Raw genomic sequence first — 17,264 nt, 5'->3', positions numbered from 1 at the left:
TCGGGCACATCTCCGACGCGGTCTATTCAAATACATGTAAAAAGCAAAAACGTTTTTCTGAGATAACCCCTGGACCATTTTCATGAAATTTATTGCATTTGAGGGAGAGAGTTAAATTCTGGTGACTGTTGGAAGCGGAATTTCGATTTATGGCCGGAATTTTAATAAAATAATTTTCGAAAATTCGGAGGTTTGAAAAATATAGAACCACGAAATTTACAAAGTAATATTTCTGCATAAAAAGCAGATATCGCGGTTCCGTACATGGCACCCATTAGATCATAGAAAGCGGACAAATTCGATGTGTCAATTTGTCTTACCTGAGTGTGTTACTTTGTGTACAAGGGTTCTGCAAAAGCTGCATTTCCATATTACTAAATTTTTTGGGATTCATGTGTAACATGCCAATTTTGTCCGCTTTAGATGTGCTATTAGATGCAATTCAAAGAATTGTGATATCATTTTTCATTGCTGAGTGACTGAGTTGTAAGCTTGATAGTCTCGTTTTCTGAAAATTTCCGATTTTTGCTAATTTTTAATACAAAATTGACGACGTAAATCGAAAATTCGAAACAAACAGCCACTAGGTTTTAAGTTTTTCTTTTAAATGCAAGAAACTTTCTCAAGTTTGGTGCAGTGGTTGCCGAGAAAAACGAATTCTCCTTTTACATGTATTTAGATAGGAGTACTCGAGCTAAAGCTTCCTTTAACATTCACGACCGGGTTACTTCCTTTGGATCGTCTGCCCTTCCTACCGCCATGTTCGATTGAAGCTTTGTTTTTGAAGCTTCGATTGAAGATTTTTTCTTCTTTTCCGCTATAGCTTCACCGCGGCCATGCACAAGCCCTTATCTCGCTACAGCGCATCCTTCTTCATAGTCCGTCAAATATGTTGAGCCGTTTTCTCGTATTCGTTCAGCACACTCCCCAGGTTCCAAGGTCAACCACAGTAGAAGGTCAACGTGATGTACTGGTTAGAGCGCTCCGCTAGAAGTTTGTTTAATGGCTGGTTACATTTTATTTGAACACGCAGCCATGCATTTTTTTCTAATTTGCAAAAATCCTTCGAAATACTACGGACGACGGACGTGATCAAGACATTCTTTAGCGCATATGATTTATGGCAGCGATTAAGCAAATACAGTCTTCATAAGGATGATTTTTATCACAGGTTATGGCCTCCTTAAACTAGGTGCAAGGCCATAGGCGACCAACGTATTTTCATAAGTATACTTACTCGTAATCTGCCCCACCTAAGTGAATGAAATTTGACAAAATGTAGGTAAACCAAAAGCTTCGTCGCATGTTGAAGTACTATGTGTGGCGATATCGGAAACGCGGCGGTAGGTCATTACAGCTTATGAGGAACATGGACAGGTATACTGGAATAGTACTAAGAAACAAGGCCGAAGTCAACAGGAGACGAGGCATTGGTCCCACAAGCCAGTTTTACGTTTGTCCCCTCGCGAAGCTACAAGGAATTCCTACAATGTTCGTGCAACGCGTCCAGTGTTGTCTTTTGCCCTGTGTGCTCGCTGACAAGCTACCAATTCTGTTGGATCTTATGCGACTTCATAATATCCGTAAAGATTTCGCAAAAAAAAGCATACGGTGCCGGGCTGTCTCCTATGTCTCATGCGCAGCGTACAGGGGCCCTTTCCCTACTTTGGCTATTGCGCATCTTTCCTATCCTGCGCGCCTGCGTCTCTCGCTGGGTCTTACATGGCGGTGCAAGCACTCTTTGTTGCGAACGTGCGTGCGGATAAACGAGAGAACGCGTTCTGTCCTGGCCATATTAGTGTTCCTCACCGTGCGCAAGCTTGGCTCCCAATCTCTCTTCGCCTTTTGTCTTCACTGCATCGCATGCGGTCAAGCATCCGCACATGGAAATCTTTGTGCGACTGGGCGAACGCGAAAGCGCTACGCGTATCGTCACATTTGGCATACTATTTGGGCCTGCTACATCTGGTCCTGCTGTTAGTGTCATTCGCCGCTCAGTAACACAGACATTATAATTTAATCATAATATATCGCGTTAACTGCGTGATTTCGCGCTTCTGTTCAGCGACGTTGCAGGGCGTTGGCTGAAATTATTCGATGTACTTACTTGTTCCGTATGCGGACTGTCCCACTGTGGCTCAAAAGAATAGGAAGGAAAGGCATAATTAGCATTTGCAGTTTATGACAATTAAATTAATTGACGTAACACTAATTAATCGTTTTGTGGGTGCGTTTCTGTGCGCCTACACGAACGCGCGCACACGTGTGTGTGTGTGTGTGTGTGTGTGTGTGTGTGTGTGTGCGTGTGTGTGTGAGCGCGCGCGCGCGTGTGTGTGTGTGTGTGTGTGTGTGTGTGTGTGTGTGTGTGTGTGTGTGTGTGTGTGTGTGTCTTGGTGGCCGGGTGCGTGTGTATGTCCCATGAGCACAAATTTGCCACGAGCTAACCCCAGCACCAGTCTTCACCTCTTGGGAACATGTGTTTGGGATAGCATCAGTTTACAATAGGCCTACGTCCAAGTAAAAAGCAACTTCCGAATTCTGTTAATAAATCCCCGCCGCGCTTACTTCAGGCGATGAAAAAAGAACAATCATGAGGATCGCGAGGCTCCTGTTCGCTATGTCGTGGACCTCTCATATCAGAGAACCAATGCAGCCGTATTGTGGGCGTGGGTGTGTTATGGCTGAGGTGTCACGGGTCAAATTTTAGCTTCTACAACCAAAGCCGCACATTTCCTACGAGGACCACTTAAGGATCACCTCACACTCAAAGGTGAACTTCCTTCTTCCTTCTTCCTTTCTGTATAAAATTTATACAGGAGCAACTCTTTGCGTCATGGGTATCGCTTTCAGAGGCTATAAATGGGTAGGACGTAACACAAAGTAAGAAAACAGTGTTGATATGAATAGCGTGATGACAGGAAACGGTTTCGGGTAAGAAAAATTACGTAAAATAAAATAAAAGTGTAGGCCCTGCCTGCTGCACCTAAGTATGGCAGGCAGTGTGTTGACAGAACAGCCATCGACGAAATTTACCAGGCCAGTTCATATTCTTCACAGCATCTATCAAGCTGCTTGCCCTTCTCTTGGATTTCTGGCCGACGTGATGCGTTGACCGCGGCGGAAAGAGTTAGTTGTTTTGAGCGCTTTGTTAGTGCCCTATAAAATATTGAACCACTCATTGAACTCATTTACTAGATCGTGAGACGTGGTCACACTATGCACATATTCGTGGTAAAAACTGCCTGTACATTCTCTCTTTTGATTGGAAACTTACCTTGGAATAATACAGCAGGGTTTATAGGTGGCTCCACAGATGTTGTCATCGTTGAGGCTTTCTTCGATTAACATTCGAGCTTTAATTCAAGCTGTTCTTGTATTATGGGCATCTATACGCGAAAGCGCATGCTAATTTTGCTGATAAACCTACTTAATAAAATCCACTATTTCACAATTTATGGGCGTATCCAGTCATAGTCCAGATTTCCTGATTAAAGAGCTCCAAGAACGTCAACTACGACTGCATAGGTGTGTTCTACGGGTACAAATGTATTAGTTTGGCTAGACCAAAACAATTCAGTGACGCAGAGTCAGTGTGTGCATTGCCGAAGTATTCTTGTAGGATGGAGTACTCGCAACAGAACATATAATAGTTTTCCGATGTACGCATGATAATTCTGCAAATTGACTTCTTTTGGCAGAATTTTGCGAACATAGATTCGCTCAAACGTGAAATTTCCGCAGACGTATAAATACCGGGACGACTCTTGACAAAATCGCCCGCTCAATCACAAGAATTTCGTGTATTGCTAGATAATGTTATACGTGTGTTGACTGCTGCTTTTTGTCCAAGTGGTTCTTCTAGGCGCCGGCTACAGTATTGCCTGTGGATCTCCAGATCCCAATCATCTGAATTGTGAGAAGAACAATGTTTTTATTTCTCAGTATATGGTTTCAGTAGCAGAAAGCCCTGTTGGCTTGTGGGCAGTCGTCGGCTTGGTGAAATTCGCGTTGCTTTTTGGGAGAGATGCAGGGACCAATTCTTCACTAATGCATGGGCGGGGTTTTCTGGGAATCGAAGTGGAGCATGTGGGCGCTTTATTGAGGGAGTTTTTAGATGCAAATTTACTGATCTTAACGCGCAGTTGAGGATATAGTCCTCAGCTGCATCTAATACGCTGGTAAAAGAGTTAACATTAAAAAAATCAATTTTGGTTACCACCGAGCCCTTTTACTGGGTCATCTTTCTGACGACTGAGTCTCGCCTGATCCCCAAAAGGATGCAGCTGCTGAAGAAGTGAATGCAGCATCCCCAACGTGGTAACATCTTAGTTTTCGCGGCAATATAATGGAGTGGTGGGGATGCGCTTTGCACAAAGAGGCCCCAACTTAGTCAACAAAATGCGGTTTCACATTCCGTGACGGGAGTTTAAGGTGCCGCTATCGCATCATACTGTATGAATTACATCCTGCTCCAACGAAGATTCGCACAGACGTCTGTAGAGTTCATATCGATGCCGACGTTGTCCGACGCTAAACGTGACCATCCCTATGTGAACACGAATGCAAGTGACTCAGATGGCACGGATACCTGGCTGTTGTCTTGTTGGGTTAGCAGTTTCGCTTCTATTTGTACGACCACCTATCCATAATTTTTACCAACCAATATTTTTCCTAGTGGTTTGTCAACCTAAGGGAGGCTGTGGAAGTCCGCAGGCTTCCACAGCGTCCTGTTATGCATCAAAAACTACACTATTTGCGATATTGTGCAGTAATCGCAGTTACAGTGGGTTGAAATAAACGCCTATAATGTACTGTTCAATTTGGATGAAGACCATGTGATATAACCACTGCTCAAATTTACAAAAAGGTGTGCTTTCGGTTGTAACAAAGTGCTTATATGAAAACAGCATACCAGAAATTCCCCTGAAATGTGCGATAACATATGTTTAGCTAGACAATACACTTGCGATGAGTGCGGGTTAAAATAAACCCCGATAATGTGCTGCCCCGCTTTTTTGAACATTGTGTTATACGTCGATTGCTTACATTTACCAACAGGTGCACTTTCAAGTGGAAAAGGATGCTTATCTCAAAGAAGCATGGCTCGATAGACAAGTATGTGTTTTCTAATGAAACACGCAAAGGAGGTCGGGCCTGTACATTTTTGTAATGAAGGCGGCATGCTAAATTTTGTGGAGATGTGTGTTTTAAACACAGTGTGAGTATTGGCATTGAATTGCGTCATTAATGGTTAATAAAGCGTTTGGCTCTTTGCAGACAGGCGAAGAACAACATATAGGCACGCATACAAGCAGTATGCCGGCCTATAGCTCATTTTGATTTTTGCGGCCATAACCTAAATATATCAGGACTGGTCGAACAGCTGGAGAAGTTACCACTTTCTGTGTCCTACACCTACCACCAAGAATCTGGTAAGGTGCGCCTACTGAAAAGAAAATTGGTCAATTGCATAAGTAGCAGTCAGTTAACACATGACTACAGCATACACGCAAAAAAGTATCGTATACGGGTTTTACTCTTTCATTTTTACTGCTTTCCGGCTCAAAAACTTACCGCTTTGATACTGGTAAGATGTTCCCTCTGAAAGGAAAATCGATCATTGGCCTAAACAACATTCAGGTAACACATGACTACATCACGCGAAGAAAGTATCGTGAACAGGTTTTCTGCTCAAAAGACATTTATTTCGACGATGAAGTGTCATAATTATAGTTGCCCGATTGTTTTGTCAGAAGTGTGATCTTGTCGCTGTTTAAACCAGCAATATTTCCGACAAGCTTTGCTTTTTCTCTTAATTAAGGTTTATCGCTTTCAACAAAATATCGCTGTTAGTATACCATCTCACAAGACACGCGTATATTCTAGGCTATATATCGGGAATGTTGTTCCAATAAGATAGCTAGACGATTGTTACCTACGTTCATTGCTTTCATTTACGACAAGTTATTATTTCAGCTGAGCCACTATGCTTATCTCAAAGTACCATAGCTCGTTACATAAGTGTTGTCTAATAAAACACGCTAAGGAGTTTGTGCTTATGCACTTCGCAGAGAAGGCGACATATCAGGGTGTGTTGAGATGTCAGTGATTTGAAACAGAGTGCGAGTACTGGGGTGCTATAGCCTAACGCTATTCCGAACTTTTCTATTCCAGTTCTGCAATCAGCCCATCGCGATTGGTAAAAACACTTTTTGAACCACCCCCACTTCACCTGTCTGTCACGCGACGTCAGGAAAACCACGATAGCTCCCCATTTGAAATGACGCGCGCATACTGATTATGCAGCATTGGGCCGAACAAAAGAAAAATAGTTATTCCTGATTCGACGACTTTTCGTCATTAGCCCTCGGCTACTGGTAAAATGTTTGTTACCAAGTCAACCCCAATGGCAGCCCCAGTGTTCCCCATCATGCTGCAACAGCCCAGGCAGCCACCGACCTTCCATGGATCAGCCTTGCAAGTTATAGACACCTGGCTGGAAACATCAAAGGGTCGCTGCGTTCAGAAACTGGAACTCCGACGACGAGCTCCGGCATGTGCACTTCACTTTAGAAGACGCCGCCAGGGCGCAGTTTGAGAATTGAGAATCCGCCAAAATACATGGTACCTGTACGCAACGGCTTCTTCCATACGCTCACGAGCGTCCTGCGCTATGACCGAACATAAGCTTTACTAGATAATGCATGCAGCTGCCGGACGAGAACCCCACAATTTTTACAGGGGATCCGACTCGTCTCTTCCGACACGCCGACCCAGACATGCCAGAAGAGAAAAAGTTTGCTTTTTGATGCGTAGTTTGAAGCAAGACCTCTTCGCCGGATTGATACGCAACCTCCCTAGGACTGTTTCCGATTTTGTTTCCGAGGTCACAAACATTGAGAAGACGCTCGATATGCGCACAAGGCAATATAAATGCCAACCGCTGACCGCAAACTACACCAACGCTCAAGCACTCGGCAGCGACGATCTGCGGGAGACCATCAGAGTGATCGTTCGCAAGGAACTTCAGAAGGTCTTTCCAAGGTCGCAGCCTGAAGTGGCCTCAATTGCCGACATCGTAAAAGAAAAGGTTCAGCGATCGCGTGCAGTTCCTCAGGTGCAACCACAATCCCCACAGCCCCCACCAGAAGCGATGACATACGCCGACATCACCCGCCGTCAAGGTCCCCATCCGCGAACACGCCAGGGCCCTGTAATGCCACAAGTTCGTCGTCCACCACCGCCGCCGCCAGCATGCCCACCCGTCACCCAGCACAGCTACGCGGGGAAGACGGACACTTGGCACGCCCCCGACTATCATCCGCTCTGCTGTCACTGCGGAGAAGCCGGCCACCTCTAACGATGATGTCCCTACCGATCGCCGACTACCTCGCTACTACTCACTGGAGCCCTCGACGACCATCCCGTTTGCCGTCGCGAGGCTGCTACCTGTGGCCGCAGCCCCTTCCATACACTAGCCCAGCCCGGGGCCAATCCATCACCACATATCCGGAAAATTAAAGGCAGCAACCGAGGGAGGTGCGGTTTCTGTTCGTCGAACTTATGAAGATCTGCTGCCGACGACGAAGGCACCGAAAATCCTGTTTCGGCGACATATCCATGAGGCGCCGCAGTCGCGACGAACTCTGTAAGCAAAGAATACGCCGACCAAAGACGACCTGATGACGCCACGTACCATCCACAGGTCAACGCAACGTAGCCCTGATTCGACGCCAAGACCTAATTGCAACACACGACAAAGAACCACCGACCTCGATGTGCTTCTCGATGGCCACGCAGTCACGGCCTTAGTGGACACATGAGCCGATTACTCCGTCATGAGTGGACCCCTTGTCGCCCATTCGAATAAAGGTGGGACTGCATGGGAGGGTCCTCAAATCTACACAGCTGGGGGACACTCGATAACACCAACTGGAATCTGCACGGACAGAATTACCCTTAATGACCGCACCTACCCTGAAACCTTCGTTATTCTTCAACAGTGCTCACTACGCGTAATCCTCGGCAGGGTATTTCTGAACCAACACGGCGCAATCAGCGACCTGAAGTTGAAGTCAGTAACGCTATCCAAAGACCAAGCGATACGGCCAGAGAGCTCTCGTAGTCACCATGTCATGAGCGTGCTCGATAATCAAGTCAGCTTCCCTCCCCGCTCCAGCATTGTCATTTCCATCGGCACTAAAACAACTGCCGACATTGATGGCGTCATCGAGAGTGACCAACGTCTACTACTCGACCGTGAAATATGTGTCGCAAGAGGGATCGCTGGACTGCATGGAGCAAAAGCGAAGGTGTTGCTGAGAAACTTAAGCCACTGGTTCAAGCTCATCAACAAAGGCACAACAATCGCGTACATCGAGGAAATTGTGGAAACCAGCAATACGTTTGTCCTCTCGGATTCTGCCGCATCCACCCTGACGACCATAGTTCCCGAACCAGATTTCGACATAAATCCAAGTCTCCCCATGAGTAAGCAGCTTCAGCTCAGACGTCTTCTCCAATGACACGAATACTGATTTGATACTGATACAGATCGAGGATTCGACAAAGGCCAATAGCAAAGCATTGCATAATGACCGAAAAGTGCACTCGACCACTCCGCCAAAGCTCTTATCGAGTTTCAGCGCGACAACGAGAACGTATTATGCAAGAAGTCCACGAAATGCTGCACAACGACTTCATACAGCCATCGAAAAGCCTCTGGGTATCTCCTGTAGTCTTGGTGAAGATAAAGGACGGAACCCTACGTTTCTGCGTCGATTATCGTCGAATGAAGATCACGAAGGAGGACGTATACCCCAACCACGGATAGACCAGGTATTGGATTGGCTCTGCTACGCAAAAAACCTCTCTTCGATGGACCTCAAGCCCGGCTACTGACAAATAGAAGTCAACGAAACAGATCCTGAGAAGACCCCATTCATCACGCGAAACTGTCTCCATGCGTTGAACGTCATGCCGTTTGGACTGTTTGCCATTTGAACATTCCAGTGGGTGATGGACCCGGTTTCAGCAGGATTGAAGTGGCAGACCTGTCTTCTTTACTTGGATGATGTCGTCTCAGAAATTCCGACGATTTGCTTAGGCGGCTTGAGACAGTACTAGAGGCCATCAAGTCATCAGGGAACACTCTGAAGCTAGAAAAGTGCCACTGCGCTTACGATGAACTTCTGTTCTTAAGCTGCGTCATCAGCAAATCTGGAATCCGCCCCGACCCGCAGAGCAGCCGGTATATATATATATATATATATATATATATATATATATATATATATATAATGCATCCGCTGTGAACTATTGGAACGTTTTGTAGCATTGTCTACCTACCGCCATTTAGAATCCAACGGCTTCTTTCCTTTTAATCAGCATGGATTCAGTAAAGAATCATCTTGTTACGCTGGGTTGTTCGAATTTACAACAGAAATACGCTCTAGTATCAATAACAAACAGCAAACTGGCTGCATGTTCTTGCATTTTTTTAAAGCATTTGATCGTGCCGCTCATTGGCGCCTCTACGCAAAATTATCCCTGCTCCAACTGGATTTATTTACTTATTTATTTGTTTATTTATTTATTTATTTATCGTACCCTCAGGGTCAACAGACATTTAAGGAACACTAAAGCGAAGCAATTATTCAGTTTAGACTAATGAAACATTGTTTGAGAACCCTGCAGGGAGTCATTTAAAAAAAATAGTTTGATTATTAGATGAGAAAATGAAGGTCCAAGTATCAGTATGGGAATTTCGCGCCGAAACTCCACCGCCGGTACGTCAGCGTGACGTCAGGGATTCCAAAGTATCCTTTCGCATTTGGGCCGCGTTGGTTGAATAAAGGTTCCCGAAACTTGCCATGTTTAATATCTGGTTCCTTTAGAACACAACGTAGTCAATCTGTACCGCCATATATAATTAGCAAGCCCTAGAAGATGCCATCAAAATACAAGACGTCACAGCCACCAGGTGCTGGAACTTGAGTAGGCATCACCACCCGTATTTCGTTCTTGCGCTTTTTCTGGCTTACCAAACGTGTTATCGTTGCAAGAGCGGTGTTTTTGGTGTCCTAGAAAAGCAGTTTACTGATGCAGAAGAAATCATTTTTCACTTTAGTGTCCCAAATAGAAGGGGAGTGGTTAAAATACAGCAAAAAATAATTTTAACTACAAGAAGAAGCACCACAATGTTTCTAATTATGTAATAATAGGTATGAAGAGGCCGAATACATGTTATGAAAAATACTATATATACAAAGAAGCAGTCCAGTGTTTCTAAATATACAGTGATAGCTATAAAGAGGCAGAATACAACAAGATGTTAGAGGGCATTGGTTAATGAAGTCACAAATTTTTCACGATCGAAATTGTTACTACCAATTTGGGAAGGCAATTCCAATCATTTGATGTGCGTGGTATGTAGGACTGTAGGAATGATTCTGTTTTACACAACGGAATGCCAACTTCAAGCACGATCCAGACGGGCCGAAACGTAATGAGGAGGAAGTATTAGTAAATCGCGCAGGTAGGGATGATGATACAGTTTGTGAAAAAGGCTTAAGTGGAGCATCGCACGTCGAGAAGCCAGCGTAGGCAGTTTAAGGCTAGTTTTCATTACCGTGATGCTCTCGACTGAATTGTAATTAGAGAGTATAGAACGGCCGGAATTATTTTGAACCATTTCAAGCAAATGTAAAGAATTATTATAATGCGGATCCCAAACCGAATCGGCATATTCTAACTTAGGGCGAATGAGTGTTTTATATGGCATTAGTTTGAAAAACGAAGGCAATTTTGCCAAGTTACGACGAAGATACCTGAGCATGCGATTAGCGTTGCAGGCAACATGAGAGATGTGAATATCCCATGTTAGATTGCTACTGATGTGAACTCCGAGGTACTTTTATGAAGCTACAATGTCGAGTAGTGCATTATTAAATGGGTAAACTGGTAATCTTTCTAGTCACTCGCATGAATTTGCATCTTTTAATGTTTAGTTCCATAAACCATGTATTCCACCACTCAACGACTGCGTTAATGTCAACTTGAAAAATATCGGCGTCGTTGGGCCTGTTATTTTTCGGAAAATTACGCAATCATCGGCAAATTAATGAACGTATGAGGAAACTCAAGATGATAAATCGTTAATATAAACGAGGAAAAGAAGAGGATCGAGGACTTAGCCCTGCGGTACACCAGAATGGACAGTGCATTCTTCAGAATTCGCGTTGTTAGCTGAAACAAACTGAGAACGGTTAGCAAGAAAACATTCATTCCAGATTAAAATGCAGGGATCGAGCTTAAGTAGTCGTAATTTATAAATAAGCAGTTTGGGACACACTTTGTCAAAGGTTTTAGAAAAGTGAAGGAAAATGAAGTCAGCCAAGGACCTATTGTCAAGAATGGTGTTTAGTTTGTGTACAAAAAGTGTTATTTGAGTTTCACATGAGTATAATTTGCGAAGTGCATGCTGTGATGGTGCGAAATTAAATGCGATTCCAAAAAAGTAGCTAGGTGAGAAGCCAAGATATGGTCTAGAATCTTACATGTTTAATTACCTTCCCGTTAATTACCTTCCCGACTTTCCACTCGTATGGAAGAAAACCATCGTGCAGTGATTGCTGGAAAATTTTAGTTTATATAATTGATGTGTAGCGAACTGTGCTTTGAAGGAATTTCACATTAATCTTATCACTACCGGGCGCAGAGAATAGCTTTAGTGACCTAATGATGCTTGCGACACCATCATAGCTAATAATGAGAGGGAACATTACATCATGGTCATATGGTCGTAGGTGGGGCGAAGTGGAATTGCTGGATAATGAAAAATGTTTTGCCAAAATTTCATTTAGTATTCCGGGACACCGGTTGGCTGGTATAGCGCCACCATTAAGGTCACTGAGTGATATTACATTATTGTCTTTAAAATTAACCATGCGCCAATATTGTTTAGGGTTAGTTTTAAGCATAGAAGGTAATGGGCTGCTTAGGAAGTTTTCTCTGGCGTCTTTTAGGGCCTGCGCGTACTCATCGGCACTCTGTTTGTAGGCTAACCAACGAGCATTTGTGCGGCTTAGTTTATCTGATTTAAACAGGTGCATTTTTCATTAAACAAGCGTTTTAGCTGACGGTTATATTATGTTATTTTTTTGTATGAGAGGTGATCGTGTAAACAGGGATGTGCCTATCTGTTAATTCAGTCACTTTATTAAGAACTCCAGTTAACTCTATCATGGCTCCGAAACTTTCTGTCCCTGTGGAAGCAGTTAAAAACTACTCGTCGCTTCCTACTGACGTTATTTCGGGCCTACCGCAGGACTATGTCCTTGGCCCTCTTCTTTTCTTAATTTTCATTAATGGGCTACTACAAAAGGTGCACTGCACTGCACTGCACTCTTTCAATGGATAAAAAACGTCAATCGCATTCCCTCTTTCATTCCACCGAAAAGACCCATTGTCCACCTTACCTCCGCTCATGGCCGCTTCCCTTTCTATTATTTCCGCTTTCACCTTTTATCCCACAGTAACTTTGCCTGTGGTAATCCTTGCACAGACTTGCTTCACTACTTCAATGACTGTCCCCTTACATCTCACATTGCTCATCCCCTTAAAGAGAATCTCCCCTCTACCATTACCCCTGATCGTTACCTCTCCTTTCTTACAGATCAACGAAAGCGCGCACTTCTTATTCGTCTGTATCGAATCATTTCATCGTTCACTTTCCCAGACTCCTCCTAATTCTCTCTACAATCATACCTTTTCCTTAATCGGTTTCCTTTCCCTCTCCTCTTTCCCTGTCTCCATTTTATATCCCTCCCACCTTGCCCTTCGCCTTTCGTCTTATAGTGTCCTTGGTTATGCCAACCAAGGTGGAGCTTGTCTCCGGGGACACTATGGACGGAATGGCTGCTTTCTTCTTTGGCAGTTTAGCTTCTCTTCCCATCCTTCTCTGTGCCCTAGATACACCTTCTCAACCTGCCTGACATCATTTTCAGCTTTCTTGCAGATCTTCTGTTGACCTGCAGTCCAGTGGCTTCTACAACCCCACTGCTGCCTGATGTCACGTCACCCCTGCCGGAACCCTCCGGTTATGCCAATACTCCTCCCGGCCGGTGCTGTCTGGTCTACCGGAAACTCTGCATCGCTTTTCGGAATCCTGCTGGACCTGCTGGCCTCCTTGGACCATGCTCTCTTAAGACGTCCTAGTTCCTTTTCCCCCTTTTTCCTTCAATAAAACCTTGGACGCAACGAGACCTCACCCGTCCGAAGCCGATGCAGACAAGTCCTCCGCCGTCCTATCCCCTCCTGGTATGCATAAACATTCTCTGTTGGTTTACCTCGGTTTTTTTTTTCTTAATAATTGGCTTTCCTTCAAATTACATTTTGGGTTTCTACCCCTCTTCATTTAATTTTGATTGGCTTAAAGCTGCTATACCTTGGTGGTGCGGCTTTCCCTCATTTTTATTTAGATTATTTTTGTTTTCCGAGGGGCTCAAAAATACGCCGCGCAATAACAATGTCCGATGAATATTTATTATTACAGAATGACTTTAACCTTGTCATTTTGTGGGGCAGTACATGTAAAATGAGCCTAAAGTCAGACAAACGTAAAGTAATGTCCTTATCGCACAAACATTCTAACTCTCGCTTTTCTTAGATGGTAAATAACACCGTTGTTCCTCCAACAGCATCCGATAAATACCTTGGTGTTGAAATCTCAAGAAATCCTTCCTCTAAAGTTTAGAAAACTCTGGGTTATCTCCAACTGAACTTCCATAAACCCCTGCTACAGTTCGCTAATTCGCATATCAAACTTTCGTTCCCCCACAATTAATATATGCTTCATCAGTATGGTCTCTAAATCTAAACTATTTACTTTCTATGCTAGAACCCATTCCAAGTAGATCAGCACGCTTCGTGAGATGTAACTACGATAAAACTTGCAGCTTAACGCAGATTAAAGCAGATATTTCGATCCAGCCACATTAAATACGTCGCACGATAGGTCTTCTTTGCCGTTTTCATATATACGTAGATGGCAATCGACCTCATGTGCTGCCTCTTGAGGCACCAGCGTGCATGTTACGTCACCTTAACAATGGCCATAGTTTCACGCGCATCTTTGGCAATGCACTATCATTTAACGCATCAGCACTGCCACGAGTCTTAACAGTATGGAATGGTCTTCCTGATAACATTCCGTGCCTAACAAATTGTGATGCCTTTCGTGAAAAATTACAAAGCTGCTTGTAGTAACATTGTATAAGGATGTCTTTTTTACCTGAATTCCTTCCCTGTTATTTGTACTTGTATTATTTAAATTTTAGTTTGTACGAATATATTGTTGTGATGACGCTGTCTAAAGCTTACCCTGGACAAACATATTTGAACGCTATTTTCCGTATCCTGTGACGGCCTGTACTCATATTTATAGTGATTGCTCCTTCAGAAACACTTACCTTGTACCCCCCCCCCTACTCAATTCCCTTAAATGGGACGGTAAGGCATTTTAAATAAATACATAAATAAATACACATGACTACAGCTTGCGAAGAGAGTATCGCTAACAGGTTTTCTTCCCTAAAGACGTTTTTTTCGTGGATGCAGGTTCATAACTACAGTTTCCCAATTATTTCACTAGAAAGGTGTGTTCTTTATGCTGCTTAAGCTAACCACATTGCCGCACAAGGGGTTTTCTTCGTCTCTTTATAAACGTTGATCGCTTTGAACAAAGTATCGCTGTTATAATACCATGACTCAAACAAGGGGCGCTTACATTAGTCTTTACATCTTGAAGGTTGTTGCCAATGTGATAGCTAGCCCGATGTTTCCGACGTCCATTGGTTTCATTTATGCAAACTTACACTTTCAGTTGGGACAAAGTGATTAGCTTAATGTAACATATCTCGATAGAGGCGTATGTGTTCTGTAATGAAGCATGATAAGGAGCTCGTGCCTACGCATTTTCGTAATGCAGAAGGCATATCAAATTATGTGGAGATGTGAGTGGTTTGAAACAAGTGTGAATATTGGCCGTTAATAATTTGCTTAACAGTAGCTACGGGTTCACGTTTCATATTCTGTCGCTCATTTATCTTCAAGGCAGGAGCCTTATAGAGAGAAGGGGAGGACATTAAGTACACATACATATAAATACAGCAATATGTACACAATACAGGTTACTAACGAACAAAACAAGATTGCATAAAATAATTAGAAAGAGTAATACTGAAGGCAATAATATCAGTTACGCCAGCGACTGAGGCTGGCAGGCGGTTACAGTCACTGCTAGTCTCCGGAACGAGGGACTTAAAATTCATGCTGCTGCGAGTGTTGGGCACATTGTACCTGGAAGTGATAGTCACTGTAAAATTATATCAACGGTGAAGGCAAGAGAAGACGATCACGTAGGCTTGTGGTAAAGTGATAAATATTATTAAAAATAGAGAAAGGTGGGAGGCTTTGTGGCACAGTAAGAGACCAGAGAGGTTAAGATTTACCTTCATTTGACATACGCTAGCAGCGCGACATAGTTACCTGAGATGATGAGAGCACCGCAATTTTTATTGCCATTGATATTAGAAATCAGCATTTGAATGTGTTCCGCATAGATTACCATTCTCAAGCGCTTATTGCACGAGTTTTTTATTGTTATTTTAGCGTATTTTTAAATTAGTAGGCCCAAGGAAGAAATGCCGCCGAATGTAGGCAAGACCACAAGTAATTTCACTTATTACTTAATGACTATGCGTCTGCTAGTGAAGGTTGTCAGAAATATAAACATCGAGGTAATTATAAGTGTTAACTTGCATTAAGCTAACGTTATTAAGAAAGTACATGCGAGGCTGAAATTAGGAGTACGACACCTCTCATCGATTTAGATTAGGTGGTGTTAAGTTTCATTAAGAAAGTGTCGCGCCAAACATAAACGTTATTTAGGTCAATTTGAAAATCAAGATGGTCACAGTGGCGTAAAATTCCCGTAATATAACGTAGTCGTCCGCAAAGAGGACGACTACGTTACGCTTAGCTACGTGACGAGGAATTATTGTTCAGAAGAGTGGGTAATGTAGACAAGAAACAGCACATGTCCTATTATGGAGCCTTGTAACGCGCCCTAATGTTACATCCTTGGGTGGTTATTTTTGTGGGGACGGGTAGAAATAAAACAGTCAAGACATGTTGGTCAAGGTTACGTAGGGTGAGTTTTGACAGTAGTAACTAGTGAGAACCTAAATCAAATGCTTTAGCGCGATCAATAAAAATTTAATCAGTGATTGCTTATCGTGCTAATGCATATAAGAGCTGGGCTTACATTCGTAGATTTTTATCTTAAAGTCGTGGTAATAAACTGAGAAAAAAGGATATAATTTCCACAAAATTGCCAATTGAATGTATATGACATGCTTGATGTGTTTCAGCGGCATTCTGGTCAATGCTAATGTCCTGCAGTTGGTGCGATCATGAGCATTGCCAGAATATTGTAGGAGAACCACCTTCCGAACATTCTAGTGATTCCACAGTACGCAGGAATTCAGGGATTGTGAGAACAGCTTAGTCAAAATTCCAGAAGCAAAATTTTTGGTGTTCTTGAAAAACTCCGCCCTGACGAAGTACTTTCGAATTCTTGGTGAGGTTGCATACGTCATTAAAGTAAAGACTAAACGGTTCCATTAAGAAGGAATCACACGCTGTAAGATCTGGTAGCAAAGATGGGATTGTAGTGATGAAAGGACGATGAAAAGGTTGAGGTAAAGATGGTAGAAACTTTTTCGGACGGGACGCTTCTGTTGTCGATAATTGGGCAATTGTGAATTTTGTGCAAGCACTTTATTTCTTTCATTTGCAAAAAGGTGTATTTTCAATTGGAACACGGCGTGCAGTCCTGAGGAGAGAGACAACCACTTCATAGAAACAATATCCGTGTGTACACTCATTTTCTATTTTCGTGACAACAACCTAGATGTATCAAGACGAGTTGAACAGTGAATATCTCGACTGGAACCAACGTATTGACGGGGCGACATATCTGCTTTAGGGCGACAACTACTTTCTAATGATAGTTATTATCACTTAAGGTCTCCATTTCCCTGTGAACATCGGTCGTCATCGGGTAACACCGGTGCATCCAGCTAATGTTCTTTTACAGTCAATACAAATGAGAAAAAAATGTAGGCCCCAGTTCTGGAGGTCCATTTTAAGGCGTTTGTCAGATAGAAGTAACTCGGTGACTGGTAACCCTTACTTGTAAT

The 17,264-nt window shown here is 43.3% G+C and overlaps 1 protein-coding gene across 2 annotated transcripts in view; it reads right to left on the bottom strand.

Annotated features, from left to right (window-relative positions):
* The window catches only part of LOC139057623 (uncharacterized), a 132,522-nt gene that overhangs the window by 99,380 nt on the left and 15,878 nt on the right, over positions 1-17,264 (bottom strand). For both annotated transcript variants that reach the window (XM_070536174.1, XM_070536175.1), the window contains 3 exons: positions 5,575-5,601; positions 2,108-2,131; positions 1,238-1,253 (listed from right to left, as the gene is read on the bottom strand). In XM_070536174.1, coding sequence (XP_070392275.1) covers positions 1,238-1,253; positions 2,108-2,131; positions 5,575-5,601 — 67 coding nt within the window. The remainder of the gene's footprint in view (positions 1-1,237; positions 1,254-2,107; positions 2,132-5,574; positions 5,602-17,264) is intronic.

The sequence above is a fragment of the Dermacentor albipictus genome, chromosome 3 (genome assembly GCF_038994185.2).
Source record: "Dermacentor albipictus isolate Rhodes 1998 colony chromosome 3, USDA_Dalb.pri_finalv2, whole genome shotgun sequence".
Taxonomy (NCBI): Eukaryota; Metazoa; Arthropoda; class Arachnida; order Ixodida; family Ixodidae; genus Dermacentor; species Dermacentor albipictus.
This window is presented reverse-complemented; position numbering and strand designations above follow the sequence as displayed.